This window comes from Scardinius erythrophthalmus, assembly GCF_964197995.2.
Source record: "Scardinius erythrophthalmus genome assembly, chromosome: 1".
Lineage (NCBI taxonomy): Eukaryota > Metazoa > Chordata > Actinopteri > Cypriniformes > Leuciscidae > Scardinius > Scardinius erythrophthalmus.
Genome location: NC_138221.1, coordinates 58238373 through 58256712, shown reverse-complemented (window position 1 = coordinate 58256712; position 18340 = coordinate 58238373). Strand labels below are relative to the sequence as shown.

At 41.7% G+C, this 18340-nt stretch overlaps 1 protein-coding gene across 1 annotated transcript in view; it reads right to left on the bottom strand.

Annotated features, from left to right (window-relative positions):
• Window positions 1–18340, bottom strand: part of kcnt2b (potassium sodium-activated channel subfamily T member 2b) — a gene marked incomplete at both ends in the record, with an annotated part of 106325 nt that overhangs the window by 42147 nt on the left and 45838 nt on the right. Inside the window, 4 exons of the mRNA XM_081357210.1 lie at window positions 13249–13357; window positions 15259–15322; window positions 17162–17298; window positions 17518–17682. Of these exons, the coding sequence (XP_081213336.1) occupies window positions 13249–13357; window positions 15259–15322; window positions 17162–17298; window positions 17518–17682 (475 nt within the window). The remainder of the gene's footprint in view (window positions 1–13248; window positions 13358–15258; window positions 15323–17161; window positions 17299–17517; window positions 17683–18340) is intronic.

Below are 18340 nucleotides of genomic sequence, written 5' to 3'. Positions count from 1 at the left end.
CAGAGAGGGGAAGCTCATTTTCGGCCTACATCATAAAATTGTCTATTTATTTAAAAGTAAATTCTGCCCTACGTTCCTTTTCAAGAAAATGGTCTGTGACCCTGTCGTACCAACTAGGCGTCTTTTCAAGTGACTTGACCAGTGTCCTCTCAATGGCCAGCAGAGCTAGGCTGCTTAAACGGCCTTGGCCCATTGTGTTTCGGGTGTAGGACTTGAGCCGCTTTAAACAGGAGAAGCTCCTTTCTACACCTGCAGATGTAGCTCCAATTGTTGCCACTAATGAGAACAGTTTGTAAAGCTGAGGCATTGCACTGTCCAACTCCATGTCTTTGAGGAACACCAAGTAATCACACAGCTTTCCCCTGTTACCCTGCAAGTCCTGATCTGAATACAGGACTTGAAGTTCTGACCTCAGTCTTCCTGAATCAAAGTGATGGCCATAACTTTTCAGGACACTTTGGAAGGCCTCCTCTGGAAATACTTGTCTCATGTCATCAAATTTCCCTGGATTGACTAATTCTAAGAAGAGCATGCTTTCCAAATTTGAAAAACGTCGAGGAATCTGCTCCAAGATGTTATCAAGGATGGCCATGTACAGATTTCTGTATCGCACTTGGGGATCCTGCAATTGGGTCAGACGGCGCTTTCTCATGGGCTCATCTCGTGGGTCTGATGTGAGATCTGCTGTTTTGGCATAAATGGCTTGGAAAGCCCCCTCTGACCTCTTCTCTTTGACAAATGCAAGAAGAGATTCAATTCTGTTCTTGCAGTAAAGAACATCCATCGCCCTTTGCTGGACAATATCAAAGACCACATCAGTCTCAGAGAAGATTTGTTCATATGTGTACAACATGAACACAAACTCAAAATCCTCCAGTTTCCTCACAAAGCCTTTGGCACAATCCAGTGTATCATCATCCATTGTTGTATCTGCAATGATGTTCTCAAATGTCTGCAGGAGGCCATCATAATTGTTTGCCACAGTGCTCACAATCCGTGATGTGAAATTCCATCGAGTAGGAGCGTTTCTGGGCAACCTTGAACAGCCTGCAGACTCCAGAAAAGATGTCCTCTTTGTGGATTTTGAAAAAAATGTGGCAAATCCAGAGAGTGATGCAAAAAAAATTCTGCACTCAGGCAAGCATTTAGCCCCCTGTGACAGCACCAGATTCAGTCTGTGTGCATAGCAATGCACAAACATTGCACTGGGGGCTATTGCTTTCACTTTGGCCTGCAGACCATTGAGATTTGAAGCCATGATAGCAGCTCCATCATAGGTCTGTGCCACAAGCTTATCCTTAAAATTGTAGCCCTGCATGTTCTCATTTAATATTTCAAAAACGGACTGGGCATCTCGCCCCCCAGAAACATCAAAAAATCTGATAAAGCGCTCCTGAATTTTACCTGCACTATCCACATAGCGAACAATGACAGAGAGTTGGGCACGGCAGGATATATCAGTTGTTTCATCCACCTGCCATCCAAAAAAGGGAGCATCCTGAATTTCATCTCTGATCTGATCAGAAACGGTGGCTGCAAGAGCAGAGATCAAGTCATTTTGAATAGTATGGGACATACCAGAAAACACAGTTGAGGACTCGAATTGTGTGGACAGGACAGAGTCATATTTAGCTAATGTTTCTGTGAATTCCCTGTAATTTCCCTTGTTGGATGATTCACTACTCTCATCATGTCCCCTAAATGACAGCTCCTGCCGGCCAAGCAAGGATGTCACATCAATAAGGCGGTTTAGGAAGGCCCTGTTTTGTTTGACTGTTTCATTATGTTTAGCCACTTGAATGCGAGCACCTTCATTTATTGCATGCTCAACCCTGATCCTGCCCATGCAACTTAATCTTGCACATGCACTCACATGTTCATTGCTCTTTTCATGTCTTTTATATGCCCTGTCAAAGTTAGACAGATCTCCAAACCCCACCTTTGACCAAACAACACATCCGTGAGATGGTTTCATCAAGAGGCATGGCCAGCAGTACATTTTATTTGTCACAGCACTTCCAGTCAGCCAGCTAACTTTGTCATACCAGGAGAGCTGAAAAGACCTGTTATTTTTCCCTATCTTTTGCACTAAATCAATCTTAGGTGTTGATCTGCCCTGCTGTTTAATTCTAAGTTTTTCCTCGAAAGGAACACTTTCAAATGGCTTCGCCAAAATCAGGTCGACAATATTAGCACTGTCTGCCATCGTGCGCAGTTTCACCCACGACGCTAGCAGCCTACTATATGAATGAATGAATGAACGATCTAAAAAAAAATATTAAACTCTGTAAAACTGAAACAAGGAATGTGGTGTATAATTGTGTGAAATGTATGATGAAAATCAAGCAATTTCGCCAAGCAAATATCAAGAAATAGGTTGCAGCAGTTTTTATTTCGACTGAACTTGAGAAATCCGCGATGGGACTGAGCGCGAATAGCTTCAGCGATTCCTTATAGTACAGAATCGCTGTCAGTCAAAAGGAGATGCAGTCTTTCAACAGACCCTCCAATCATCACGCAGAAGCTCGGAGTCCGGGCCAGCCCACTCCCCATTCACCCCCAGAGACGCTGAGCGTCCGTGGGCGGGACATAATCGCAGCGTTTATCCAATGACCGTCTAGTTTCGAAGCACTGAAAAAAAAACGTTCAAAGCAGCCCCATTGAAGTCAATGGACGCTGGGCTTCAATAGGGAAATGCACTGTGACGCTACAGGAATGTATGAGAAGGAGATCGAGTCAGCCGACCTGCTAAATGTAACTGATTCTGAACGAACTCGTCTTTGAGATGAACGTTTTCTAACGCATTTTTAGTCAATAAAATGTTAATACAATAGTACATATTTGACCATTAATTTTGTGAAATTATAAGGGAAGCCGAGCTTCCCTTGCAGTCTTAAAGAAATCGCCACTGGTGGGCACATATCCAAGCCGGGGTCTCAGGACCACTTGAGAGTCTCCAGGCCCAAAATTCCAGGCAGCAAAGACCTGCCATCCACAGTGTTGTGATATGCTGCTATTGCAGCCATGTACACTTTCAGGGTGGAGGCATACAGGTGCCTCTCAAGGCCCTGTTGGAGAAAGGAAAGCACAGACCCGACTCGATATCTCTGTGGGTCTTCCGCATGGGAAGAAAACCGTGTTGTGTAAAGGCGCCAGTTCAGACCATACAGCAGCCGTCCAGGGACCAGACGTGCCAGATTTTGCCCTGCCCCTGAGAAAGGTCCTACCTCAGGGGAATTCACCAGGGAGGAGCTGACGCCATGAGCGTGAGTTCTGAGAACCAAGTCTGGTTGGGCCAGTACAGCGCAACTATTATGACTTGTTCTTCGCCCCTCCCTGATCTTGCATAGTGTCTGTCCAATGAGGCTCATTTGGGGAAATTAGGCCCCGGGGCCAGCTGTGCACTAGCGTATCTTTGCAGAGGGGAGCCTCGGTCAGTGAATCGCACTTATCCGCACCCTCAAAGGGAGAAAGATGACTTTAAATCCAGCAGCTGCAGCGGTGAATGGAAATTCTCTTCTCATATACAAGAGACGTGCTGCTTCGGCTCCGAAGAACAAAGCTGAAATGTGCCTTAAATACTTGTATGTCCGGGGGCGTGGCCAGGCATGCAAATTCCACACGCCAATTCCATTGGCCTTTTCGTCAGTGCATCAGTTGTGTTTGGGGATACTAAGAATAACCCCTAGTGTCAGCATTTCGACATGACATCGGAAGTGACCGACACAAAGGGAACTGAAAGAAACTGTCATTCTGTCAGTTCCTCCCGAAGCAAAACACTGTCATGTACAGGTAAGATGGCTGTTGCAATATTGTTCTGTTTTTACCATTATGCTGTTTAGAGAGTAGACATAGAAATAATATTTTCAGTGATAAACCTACTCTTACAATAACTGTTCTGTTAATAACCCTCTGTCGATCCGACTGTTAGTGGGCGGGGATACAAAAATGTAATCTGTAGTTTTTAATGAAATCCCAAGAGCTGCATTTTGCATCATCCGGCAGACATTTGCTGACAAATAAATGTGATTTTTCTAGTCCAGGTAACATGAAAAAAAGAGTCAACACTGTTCATTTACATAATAATACAGACATTGTAACAATATAAAAATAAAAATCATATCAAATCAAATAAAAATTTGCAAACTTACACTTTAATCTGTAGTTAATAAGGACTGTACTTTGTCTGATATTATTTAATCAATATCTTTTATTTCTGTCACTGTAACTTCATGAATAAATAACTAAATAGGCTTTGTTCTTTGAATTATTCTCCATGTCAGGCTGGAGTACTGAAGGCAGCACTTGAAGATGCACATTCACTCATAAAGATCAAATGGTGAATTAAAGACCTTGGCTCCTCTTCATGCAGGCCCTTTCAGTTCGACCACTTCATCTCCTCTTTCACGAACTCCCTCATTTACAGCAACCTCAGAAAGCACACACTGACCTCGGCTGAAGCGGGGACGCAGCACAGCAGGCTAGAGCACTGTCATAATTGTGTTTCTAGATTCCTTTTTTCTCTAAAGCTGCTGTTTTTGCAGTGTAGCAGTGAGAGACTGTGCTCATTCTGTGAACCCCAGCAAGACGGTAACAACAGTGCCACTTCTCTGCCATTAGCAATAATTAAAGCAGCATGCTGGTTATGTTTATGACCTGGCTATTGATAGCGTAGATAACACTGTGCAGAACTGGAAGAGGTAAAGCAGCCAGTTGCTATTTCCAAACATGCCCACGGAAAGGAAAATAAAAACAATTAACGCAGCAAAAGTCGAACAAAACAAACAGAGTTCCAGAATAACCATTCGAGATCAGGCTGCATGTGAACGAAACACTCATCTCCTCAGACAAACCACTCTGTGAGCTTCTGTTACATTGATGTGAACATTATTCACATTAATAGCAATTAAGCTATTTGTAGAGCTGAAGTCAAGTCTACAGCCATACTCATTTATGCCACCCACTCAGCCACTTAGTGCCTATATTCCAAGCAGTGTCACAACATGTCTGCCACGCATAGAAAAACTGCATATTGATGTGTTCTGCCGAACTGTCAAGAAGTAAGCGCTCAGTAAACCACCAAGACGCCAAGCCGCCCACAGGGGATAACCACCTCTGACTGATATGAAACATAAGTAAATATAAAGCAAGTGTCATTTTAACGATAACTCTCAATAAAAGATGCACATTCTTATTCATAATCCAACATGTTGCACATATAGTAAAAGCAGATAAAACAAACATTTGGCAAATTCGTCATCACTTTTACACCATACTTCTGGGTAAGTGTGCCCAATGTTTTTATGGCATCCTGTCACATCTGCTAAGACGCCTTCATATTTTAATTTTCATAATAATATTAAATAACTTGACACTCCAATTTTTTATTTGAAAGTATGAAAAAAAAATCTATATTTGTATTAATATATTACTATATTTCCCTTGAATCCTTTTTTTGAGACCTTTTTTATACATACCCTTGAGAAAAAGAAGTATACTTTAATGCACTGAATGTGCACTTGTAGCGTACAAGTTTTATACTGGATTTGCAGACGATATAATATTATTGAAATTAAACACCACTTAAGTGCACTTGAGAGAGTAAACTTTCATGACTGTTTCTTAACATACTCAAGAACACTTTTAAAAAGGGCACTAATTATGGACATGAAAAGTACATGAATAATGTCATAATGTCAATGTGCATTTAAAAATAAAGATATCTTTTGTCATGCTTTAAAGAAGTACACTTATTAATTTTGATGTGTTGACTAACATACTACAGCACTTGTAAAATACTTGATTATAATTTTAACTGTAGTCTGTTATTGTCACGGTTGGCTGTGATATATAAAGCGCATGACGATAGAGTCCAGAGAAACACTTAATTATAAAGCAAAACAAACACATAGAAGAAATCACAGGAAACCATCCACTTTACATGAAGTAACACGGAAGAGACAGGACAAGGAACTGAACAAAACAGGGAGAACTTATACTAGAACTAAACGAGGAAACTAATGAGTTAATTAGCAAACAACAGGTGAACTGAATGAAACTAACACAAACTAGAAACTAGGTCAAGACAGGAACAAACAAAGCATGCTCCTGACAGTACGCCCTCTGGAAAGGCGTGTCCTCGCGCCATAGTCCAACTGTGTAGGTTGGAGCTGGAGGGACGAGGGAGTCTGATGGAGCCATATGGCGATAGTTTCCGATTGAGCTGAGGGAGGGAGGAGCCAAGGTGGAGCCGATGTGTTGACAGGCTGCGGTGGAGTGATGGGCCCAGATCCTGCTTGGAGGAGCTGGTGGCCTGATGACACTTGGTAGATCCTTGTAGTAAGTGGGAGATGCAGAAGGGCTGAAGGACACTAACGGAGGCGGGGGTGAGGAACATGCTGTTTGAGGAGCAGGGAGAGGGAGGCTGGGTGGTCATTCTGGAGATACAGAGGGCGCTAGAGATACAGAGAGCGCTAGAGATACAAGGGGCGCTGGAGATACAGAGGGCGCCAGAGATACAGGGGGTGCTGAAGATACAGGGGGCGCTGAAGATACAGGGGGCGCTGAAGATGCAGGGGGCGCTAGAGATACAAGGGGTGCTGAAGATACAGAGGGCGCTAGAGATAACGGGGGAGCGCTGAAGATACAAGGGGCGCTAGAGATACAGAGGGCGCTGGATATGCAGAGGGCGCTAGAGATACAGGGGGCGCTGAAGATACAGGGGGCGAAGATACAGAGGGCGCTAGAGATACAGAGGGCGCTAGAGATACAGGGGGCGCTAGAGATACAGGGGGCGCTGGAGATACAGAGAGCGCTAGAGATACAGGGGGTGCTGAAGATACAGAGAGCGCTAGAGATACAGAGAGCGCTAGAGATACAAGGGGCGCTGAAGATACAGAGGGCACCAGAGATACAGGGGGTGCTGAAGATACAGGGGGCGCTGGAGATACAGAGGGCGCTAGAGATACAGGGGGCGCTGAAGATACAGGGGGCGCTGAAGATGCAGGGGGCTCTAGAGATACAGGGGGCGCTGAAGATACAGGGTCTCTGAAGATACAGGGGGCGCTAGAGATACAAGGGGTGCTGAAGATACAGGGGGTGCTAGAGATACAGGGGGCGCTGGAGATACAGAGGGTGCTAGAGATACAGGGGGCGCTAGAGATACAATGGGGTGCTAGAGATACAGGGGGCGCTTGAGATACAGGGGGCGCTGAAGATACAGGGTCTTTGAAGATACAGGGGTGCTAGAGATACAAGGGTTGCTGAAGATACAGGGGGCGCTTGAGATACAGGGGGTGCTGAGATACAGGGGGCGCTGAAGATACAGGGTCTTTTAAGATACAGGGGCGCTAGAGATACAAGGGGTGCTGAAGATACAGGGGCGCTAGAGATACAAGGGGTGCTGAAGATACAGGGGGTGCTAGAGATACAGGGGGCACTGGAGATACAGAGGGTGCTAGAGATACAGGGGGCGCTAGAGATACAGGGGGCGCTGAAGATACAATGGGGTGCTAGAGATACAGGGGGCGCTTGAGATACAGGGGGCGCTGGAGATACAGAGGGTGCTAGAGATACAGGGGGCGCTGGAGATACAGAGAGCACTAGAGATACAGGGGGTGCTGAAGATACAGAGAGCGCTAGAGATACAGAGAGCGCTAGAGATACAAGGGGCGCTGAAGATACAGAGGGCACCAGAGATACAGGGGGTGCTGAAGATACAGGGGGCGCTGGAGATACAGAGGGCGCTAGAGATACAGGGGGCGCTGAAGATACAGGGGGCGCTGAAGATGCAGGGGGCTCTAGAGATACAGGGGGCGCTGAAGATACAGGGTCTCTGAAGATACAGGGGGCGCTAGAGATACAAGGGGTGCTGAAGATACAGGGGGTGCTAGAGATACAGGGGGCGCTGGAGATACAGAGGGTGCTAGAGATACAGGGGGCGCTAGAGATACAATGGGGTGCTAGAGATACAGGGGGCGCTTGAGATACAGGGGGCGCTGAAGATACAGGGTCTTTGAAGATACAGGGGTGCTAGAGATACAAGGGGTGCTGAAGATACAGGGGGCGCTTGAGATACAGGGGGTGCTGAGATACAGGGGGCGCTGAAGATACAGGGTCTTTGAAGATACAGGGGCACTAGAGATACAAGGGGTGCTGAAGATACAGGGGCGCTAGAGATACAAGGGGTGCTGAAGATACAGGGGGTGCTAGAGATACAGGGGGCGCTGGAGATACAGAGGGTGCTAGAGATACAGGGGACGCTAGAGATACAGGGGGCGCTGAAGATACAATGGGGTGCTAGAGATACAGGGGGCGCTTGAGATACAGGGGGCGCTGAAGATACAGGGTCTTTGAAGATACAGGGGTGCTAGAGATACAAGGGGTGCTGAAGATACAGGGGGCGCTTGAGATACAGGGGGTGCTGAGATACAGGGGGCGCTGAAGATACAGGGTCTTTGAAGATACAGGGGCGCTAGAGATACAAGGGGTGCTGAAGATACAGGGTCTTTGAAGATACAGGGGCGCTAGAGATACAAGGGGTGGTGAAGATACAGGGGCGCTAGAGATACAAGGGGTGCTGAAGATACAGGGGGCGCTTGAGATACAGGGGGCGCTGAAGATACAGGGTATCTGAAGATATAGAGGGCGCTAGAGATACAGGGGGCGCTGAAGATACAGGGTCTCTGAAGATATAGGGGCACTAGAGATACAAGGGGCGCTGAAGATACAGGGTCTCTGAAGATACAGGGGGTGCTAGAGATACAGGGGGCGCTGAGATACAGGGGGCGCTGAAGATACAGGGGGCGCTAGAGATACAGGGGGCGCTGAGATACAGGGGGCGCTTGAGATACAGGGGGCGCTGAAGATACAGGGGGCGCTGAGATACAGGGAGCGCTAGAGATACAGGGGGCGCTGAAGATACAGGGGGCGCTAGAGATACAGGGGGTGCTGAGATACAGGGGGCGCTTGAGATACAGGGGGCGCTTGAGATACAGGGGGCACTGAAGATACAGGGGGCTCTGAAGATGCAGAGGGCTCTAGAGATACAGGGGGCGCTGAACATGCAGGGGGCGCTGTAGATGTCATAACACTTAAAATAAACATGCATTTTTTTGAGGAAGAAAAACACTGAATCATTTGCAGGTCGTCTTGACCTACTTTAGGCACCAGTGTAGGTTTTCTAGGTCATTAATCTTAGTGTTATGTCAATGACTGACATGGCAGGAGGGAAGTGAGACACCATTCTTCAGTTTCAGATACAGGAATTAGTGTACACCAGACTCATTTCTCGTTCTCCTTTGATGGCAGCACTCTATAGAGACTTTGTTCGACTGACAGATTGTGTGATACTGTGTAATCTGTGGTTGATCTCTGGGTAAAGCTCACTGACTTCGCAGCTGCCTCAACCACTGATTCATCGTGTCTGTTCCTCCTCTGCCTTCTCAATGACCTTAAAACAAGCGCTGTCACCACATGTAGGGCAAACCATCATGTTCTCAGCATCACAACCACAGGACTGTACAGGTCAGTGAGAAAGTGAGTCTTCATGTGTCTTCTAATTTTTTATTTGCTGCTCACTGGACCCGCAGAGCCAGCTGGAAATCTGGATCTCTAATCACTGCCTCACCTCACATCCTGCAGCACCATGAAATTCTCCATCATTTCCCGGTAATAACTCTAAAATAACCCTCACGCACACACAAACACACACCAAAGCAAAAGACATCTTCCTAAACAGGAAACTACTCCAAAACAAGGGTTGTATCGACTAGTCGACTAGCTACTAAGTTATTAGTGCTATTTATAGTTAGTAACTCCACAAAACCATTCAAGGGAGGAAGGTCAATTGAATAAACACGGATCCAGTTGGTTTCCAAATGGAGAGGAGATGTGAAGGGTGAGGTTGGAGTGCAACAGAAGCAGGTGGAGGGTGAAGAGAATGAATTTTCTTCACTTTTCCAACACAATCAATTCTCAGCGGCTGATTGAAACAGCTGAAGTGAAGGTGGACGGGATGGGTACAGTTGCTTGTGACAATCATTTTGCAGCAATGCCTGGAGGTTTGAGTGCTCCACACTCTCCTCACCCCAATAGGTATGCTTGATTAACCAGCTTTTGAACATGAGAGGGACTGGGTCTGACAAAAAAAGCCTGGTTGACTATAAGCCAGCTGCCAGTTATTAAAGTTCTGAATATTTTATTGCATTTTGTATTCTGGGTTTGAATTTATTCATAAGTTCATGAATTGTATTTATTTTATTTTTATTTAAAGGAACCGTATGTAAGAAATATATTTCAATTAATCATAAAATGGCCCTGATATGTCACTAGACATTAAGAAATCATGTTCATTTCAAATACTTATATCACTGACAACAGTAGTCTGGCCAGGATATTGTCATTTAAAAGTGAAGTTGCAGCCCTCAACTGATGTTGATGTTGTCATGTTGTGTTTTGGCCTGATGCCCCACCCCCCACCTAACTACTAATCACGAAGTCAGTAGTGTTTCGGCATCCGGGTTGCCAGCTCTGCTCTAGTTACCACAGCTGCAGCTACAAACGCGTCGGATAAAAAATGTCTAACGTTAAGAAACCTAAAAGACCTCGTTATGAATCCAAAATACGTCGTGACAAAGTCCGAAATAAAACAAGGATTTGTATAGGAGATTCTAACAATGTACTGTCACATACGAGAGTACATCTTTACGATTATATTTGGCTAATCGCAAATTTTTGCGATACATAATTACTTCGCAAAACATCTCTCATGAAGCATAAACATAATTAACAGAAAAAAACGTACTGTGTAGGACTCGTCACTTGCCATTGGAAGCTCCTTGTAGCAGCCTACGTTCCTGCTGGATCCTGCAGCCTAACTGGCAACCTCGAGTCAGGGGGGAGGGGGAGGGGATACACCGCTCTACAGTAATTTGAAAGTGATTGCAGTACCAGTTTTGGCCACAATCTTACATACGGTTCCTTTAATTAGTTCATAGTGTATTTTTAGTTCATTTTAGTTTTTATTTAGTTTAATAATGCATAAATATTTATTTTGTTTATATTTTTAATTACTTTTTATTTTATTTTTGTTCATTTTAATGGTGCACAAATATTCATTTTGTTTGTATTTAAAAAAAAAATGTCAATGAATTTTTTTCAATTTAGCGCGTTAAAGATATTAACGCAATCAACACAGCATTCGTTTTTTCCCGTAATCCTTTGGCTAGCGTTATAATATATGATCACGCAGTTATTCAGGCAAATGCTTTCAAACCATTCAAGTGCAATAAGACACAAAAGAGAATGCAGTGCAGTACTGGCGCATGCTATCTGTGAATCTCCTGTCTGTGTTTTTCTCTTATTGATCATATTTCATACCAGTTGAGTTTACATTTTAAATTAATTTGACTGATAAAAAGGATTGCTTGTGTGTGCTGCACTAAAAATACAGGTATAAAAAATGATATGATCGATAAGTTATGGCAAAATACTATATGTTTTTACATTGCTTTACATTGTTTGTATGAAGATACAGAGGCCACTAGAGATACAGGGGGTGCTAGAGATACAGGGGGTGCTAGAGATACAGGGGGTGCTAGAGATACAGGGGGCGCTGAAGATACAGGGTGCGCTAGAGATACAGGGGCCACTGAAGATACAGGGGGTGCTAGAGATACAGGGGACACTGAAGATACCAGGGGGCCAATGTTTCGGAAAAAATTTAAGCTTCCCCGGGCGCCGCCATTGATTAGCAGACCCCCACCTGCTGTTACCATTAATGTATGCAATTTTCTACTTTTTTTGTAAGTTATACAAGATTCAACTTATTTTTTAAGTCATTTAATGTAATTTAAGTTGAAATGACATAAACATCCAAGTTGATTGTACTTAAAATGTATTATTATTATTATTATTATTTATTTTTTTGTGGTGCTATTATTCCAGTTTTTTCAATATTTGAATGAAAGAATGCGAGGTACATGCCTTAAAAAAATCGAACGGTGTTAAATATTTAATGAATCTTAAACAGTAACACACACAGCGTAGAGAATGACAGTCAAGTACTTTGAATATCAATTAAGAATTTAGGGCATATCCAGTAAAATGATTGACACTGAAAAATGACACAACATTAAAATTATTAAAATATTTCATTTAAATAAATAAATGTTTGTACTGATCTTTTTCATCAGGTCTCACACATTTTAGCATCTCGGTCACTGGTTTAGAGCTCTGAAACCCTGTGGTGAAACAATCACGTATGCTTACAAGCCGCTGCTTTCTCAGATCGGCTTGGGTTGGATTAAAACTTCTATGTTTTGTTGAGTTTGGAAAAATCTTTACACAGAAATCATGAGAATATCTCTTCTCCTGTCTCTAAAAAATGTCCAGATTTTTAAATCTTCTTGTGGACACTCATTTTAGGTGGTATTTAGTCAACTAGCTGATCACAGCACATTGAAAATATTCATAACCGAAAATAAATGAGTTTAAAATGGAAGTGCGTCATGAAGCTCAGTGCAAGTAGTCCATAATAACAACATATTGAGTGTAAATTATTATATGTATTAAAATCATAAATGGATGCTGCTTTATTGGGACATTACTTGTCCCTGTTCCTAAAATCCTTCCATACACTCACTCCAAACCCTTTCCATTAAATACCTTTTTCCCACTTTTAAATACCCATTAGGCGCTCTATTTCCACTTTTTGAATATTTTCTTCATTTTATTTAAAATAAATGCCTCTCTGAGCTGATATGCGATGGGAAAAGGGAGAAGAATGAGTTCGGAAAAGGCGGATTCGAACTTGAGTCTGTCTTGCTAATGCCACACCACTGATTCTGTTGTCTGTGGGATTTCTTTTGTAATTTTGTCTGGCTCAACCAGACATTAGTAGGCGGAGTTAGTGTAAAAAGCCTCTGCCAACAAGGCGGGCTATTTGCTCTTGGTGTAAAAAGACACTCTGTAATAATACTGGCCTTCACACACATAATTCATCCATCACAGCATAGCATGTTGTGAAGAATGGGTGGACTGGGGAAGTAAAAAGCATTATTCACATTTACACAGCTGAAGAGGGATATGAAGTGGGTTCAGTGTTGAAGGACACAGCTTCAGAGGGAAGGAGATTGGCTGATCACCTGCTTCTCAGCACACTCACACATGTACGAAGTGCATCAAATATCACACTATCTTCCACTCTCCACACCTGTATCCTGAGAGAAACACATTTTGTACGCTGACCTGCGAACTTGATGTGGAACTTATTCTCGGGTTTGAGGATCTGCACATAGAGAGGGCAGTTTGGGGCAAAGTCCTTCACGGCCCAGGCTCTGAGAATGGTCTGATGGTCCTGTGTCAAAGAAAAACAGAGAGAAAGTGAGGCATTTGAACAGAAGTATACCATTAGTCATAGTGTTTCTCTAATTCCCATTACCCTCTTTACAGAGAAATTAACATCTAAAGTGCCTGATAACTAGTGAAGGTGAATCTCATTAAAACCTGTACAGGTCTCATTTCAACAATAAAAATAAATAAATCAGGAAATCATATTTTGCATAAAGAAAATAAAGCCTATTTTTGGGACTGTTACTTTTTTTTTTTTTTTTGCAATGTAATATTATTTTAACATTATTAAGCACATTTGTCACCATGTTCCAGACATTCCACGTTTTTTAAAATCTTATTCGTAAAAAAATATTATTGTAATATAATGTTTTTATTTAAATGATAATAAATTAAATGTACAACACACAGTACAGGATGAAAAACTGTGCAATTATATCTTTTATAAAAAATGTTTTGCATTTTGCAATATAAAGCCTATAGTTTTTGTCATATTCAGTTATTGTTTTTGTTTCATTTTAGTTTAATTTTCTTGTGCTGCGTCCACAGTAGGAACTAGATTTTAATTTGAATTTACTTCATGACTGTTGTTCTCTGAAAATATGTTCTATTTAGTATGAATGAAATGCGGACATACTACATCCACAGTGTTGTTACTGTCACGTGACCTTCCAGCGTCAGTTGTGTCGCTTCACTGCTATTAAGAAATCCTCTCCTGTGGCCTCATTGGATAGTAAAGTGTCCATCAAATGCATATTTCAGAATCACAGCGGAGGATTAGGTCATTCGGACATACAGTACTACTCTGTTGACATAATGTTTTGGTTGGCGTACTGTTACTGTTGGCGCCAACTACATAGTAGGGAATTATTCGATTTTGGTCTTTTAGTTTGTTTCTCCTTGTTTTTCTTTTCTGTTTCCTTGATTGTCAGGGCATTAGTTGTCATAGTTACTCATTGTTTGATTGATTAGCCCCACCTGTCTCTTATTTCCTTCTTCAGTTATCCTGTGTATATATTGTCCTCAGTTTCAGGGGCTGTTTACATGACACCATTTCAACTAAAAACGTAAATCTTTTTATGCGTTTTGGCCATTTTTTTACACGACAACAGCGTTTTGGGTGCCTGAAAACGCAAACTTTAGGGTTTAAAAGTGCAAGTTTTTGAAAACTCCATGCAAACAACAAAAATGCGCATCTCTGAAGATGATGTCTTGCACATGCGTATTACATGTTCAGTCTATAGTGTTCCATCGCCATCTAATGGCCTGGCCTGAACTTTGTGAATGGGGATCGTTTTGACAATGGTGTCGTCTGTACGCAGAAAACTCAAAGGAAAACGACTCTGTTTTAAGCATATTGTTGTCGTGTAAACGTACCCTGAAATGTTGTTTTTATCTGTTCTCGTTAGTTGTTTAGTGGTTTGTTTTTTCTTTAGTGTTCACTGTATTTGTATTTTGGTTTATTGTTGATAAAAATCACTGCTGTGCTTAGATCCTGCTTCAACTCTTCTTTCCTGCAACCCTTTCTGACAGTTTCTTTTAAATATTATCGCAATAAAATAATTTTTTATTGATGGTATGTATTACAGTAACCGGACAAGAGAATTAATGTCACAATGCAAAATTAGGTCTCCTTTTCTTGATGCTTTATATAAAATTATCATTTATTTCTTTTGATTTTGGGTTGAAATATCCAACTACTTTCTCAAACATCGCTTACTGCCTTGAGGATAAATCATTCTATGTTGAACTGTCAAAATGTAAAATCAGTAAGTAGAATGTGAAAGAGAATCAGGCTAATACATGGGATGTTCGAATCTGCTGCTTCCTATTTTCTGGACAGAAACAAGAGGGTAGAAAAGCAGAATGGGAAAAAAGGTGAGAAAATTGAGCTGGAGGGGAACGTACAGCGGCAAAGCGGTCCACTTCAAACCGGTTGCTTAGGATAAAACAGGCCTTGGCATCGTCCATCCTGCAGCCGATCACGATGAAGAGGATACAAGAGACCAGAGAAACAGGGTCAGGTTCCATAACAGGGGGGAAAGGAGGGAGACAAAGAGAGAAAGAGAGTGGACAGAAGAGAAAAACAGAGAATGTAAAAGATAAAAGTCAATACTTCCAGAAGTTTTCATATGACATCTGCGGCCTGCTACTGATCACCGCAAAAATATCTTCAACTCGTCCCTCAAAAATGAATGAGAAGTGTGAGTTCTAGTTAATCAAAAAAGCTTTTCTTAAGCAGTTAGAGCTGATATGGTAAGCTATCAGTTTAAGCAAGACTAACAGAAAACAAGAAAAGGGAAACATTTGACCATTTTAGCTTTGATAATATAATGTGATTATATAAGAGATCATATTTTCATTAGTACTTAATACGGCGTTTTCATAATTTCAATTCAGACACCAAATAGAGTGTGATTTGTCAGAAACATTTAGTAAAACATGTTTTTTTACTCAAAGTCATTAACATTAATATGAGCTGCACACTGCTTTTAAAGCCTCCAGTCAAAATGCAGTGACTCAGCTGAAGGAAGTGCTCAAAATGAGTGAAATTTATTGATTATGAGTTAATGAAATGGAATATTTATAAAGACTTATAAAGGCACTTGAGGCATAGTAGGTCATGTTGTCCCTTATGAAAAAGAAGTACACTTAAAAAAAGTACTAATTATGGAAATAATAAACTTCAAAATAATAATTACACTTATATTAAAAGCAATTAGCTGAACTTTTTTGACCCACTCGAGTAGGACTTATGAACATCTTTTTGTGCCATTTCATAATTACTTCAATTGTCTTGAAATATTGTTAATGTGTACTGGCAAATGTATACTGTCAATCATTTATGATAAACTAAAATATACTGGGTTGCACTTTATTTGGTAACACTTTATTTTACAGTGTCCTTGTTACACATGTTACATGTAGTTACTGTAGTAATAACTATAAATTATGCATAACTACATGCATCTAACCCTAAACCAAACCTTATTCCTAACCCTATAGCATGTACATGTAGGTAATTATTATTACTCAGCACTTAAATGTATAGTTACACTGTAACAAGGACACCTTAACCCTTTATTTTAAGGTGTCCTTGTTACAATGTAATTATTAATTTAAGTACTGAGTAATAATAACTAACTACTAGCTATAGGGTTAGGATTAAGTGGCCTTTCATTCCATTGATATTATAACCTGCAAGTATAAACTTAAAGGGATACTTCACCGATTAGCATTAAGCTTTGTATCAGTAGAAACCCGATAGTATTTTCGAATGACCGTGCTTCCCTCCCTCATGTCCCTCTGAGACGAGATATTTCTGTATTGTGTGTCTGGAAAAAAACTCAGAGGCATTTTGTCCAGAGGCTCGAGACTAAAGCCAGTAGTAGGAGCTCGTTCTGCATGTTTTCAACCCGCCCATAGGGGGTGGGTTCTCACGATAAACAGCGTCTTTTCAGTTTCGAGTCAACTAGTAGCCTAGTTGTATCATTTCTTCCAATACTGCCCTCTGTAACCGGTAGGCGTGGCTTGGGAGTGGCCTCGTAGGGCAGCGAAGCAAGTGCATTCTGGGAGTTGTTTGTCTTTTATCCACATGAGCCAAAAATACATTTTCTGGCTTTTCTCAGTCTAGAAGGCACCAACTTCTAAACTAATTTCACATTTCTACTACATAAATGACCCAATTTAAATAAACGTTCATCTTTCCAGCGGTGAAATATCCCTTTAAGATTTGAAGTATACTACAAGTGCACATTCAAGACAATTAAGCGTTTTCAGGTGATTAGTACTGTTTACTCAGCAGGCTTACTTTGCCCTCATTAGGTCCTGGTCTTTGAGAGCAGATCCCTGCAGGTAGATGACCCTCTGAGCCCACAGTGGGATATGGAGTACTCTCCGCACCTGGACGTCCATTTCAGCAGGACACAAGATGACCACATAGTAATCCTGGACATGATGAGTGCAAGTTAGTGGAAAACTGCAAGCCAATGCAACTCGTATCAAACACATAAATAGCTTGGTTAAATTAAATTGATGTTCAGTTAATCCTAGTAGAAGCTTCCAGCTATCCTTAAGAGGATTAACAGCGCACAGCAGGCTGTCTGAGCTCAAATTAACATGAACGTACACACATTTACATGTTTACATACGCACACGCATTCTTACCTGCAGTCTGGGGTGCGCAAAGAACTCGTTAAGAAAGTCCATGAGCAGGTCTATCTTAAGACAGCTGACACACAACACCACGTGTTTCTCAGTCTGGGCGCGATAGCGGCTGTAGTTCCCTCCAGACTTCTGTCGCTCCATCCACAAGAAAGCCAACTGCTCAAACTACGGGAAATTACAGGGAACGAAGCTTCATTAAGACATCAGGCTACACGTGGATTATTAGAACCTGAAATAACTATCTGTGAAATTAAGTTCTGCGGGAAAACTAATTCTGAATACATTCTGATTCATATAATTGTATATTTTAAATGTATAGTTTTGACTAGTCTTGAATATTTGCATATTGCTGTGGATTGTTTGTGTAGATACTAGGATTGTAACAATATATCGTGTCATAATATATCGTAATACAAAAAATGCAACAAAATGTATCGTGGATAGTGACAATATGTATCGTGGATAGTTCACCCAAAATAAAAATTAATGTGTGAGAAAAAATTTGTTCAGAGTTCAGTGTCAGTACTGCATTAAACTACCACATATAATGTTGAATATAATGTATAATAATACAATAGGGGAATATTTGTGTAAAAAGTGGCCTTCATTATTTTAAATATATCTTGTCAGTGACAGAGTGCAAGCATATTCGTCTAAAATAATTCTGTATTTTCAGCTTCAGAATCATGAATATATTATTATTCTGGTGTCACCATTGTCCTGTGCATTGGGTTACTAGCAACAAAGTCCAATCCTATTCATTTACACCCACAATGTAATAAAATTTAGCATTTTAATCAACAGTACATTTTTTGTTAACCTT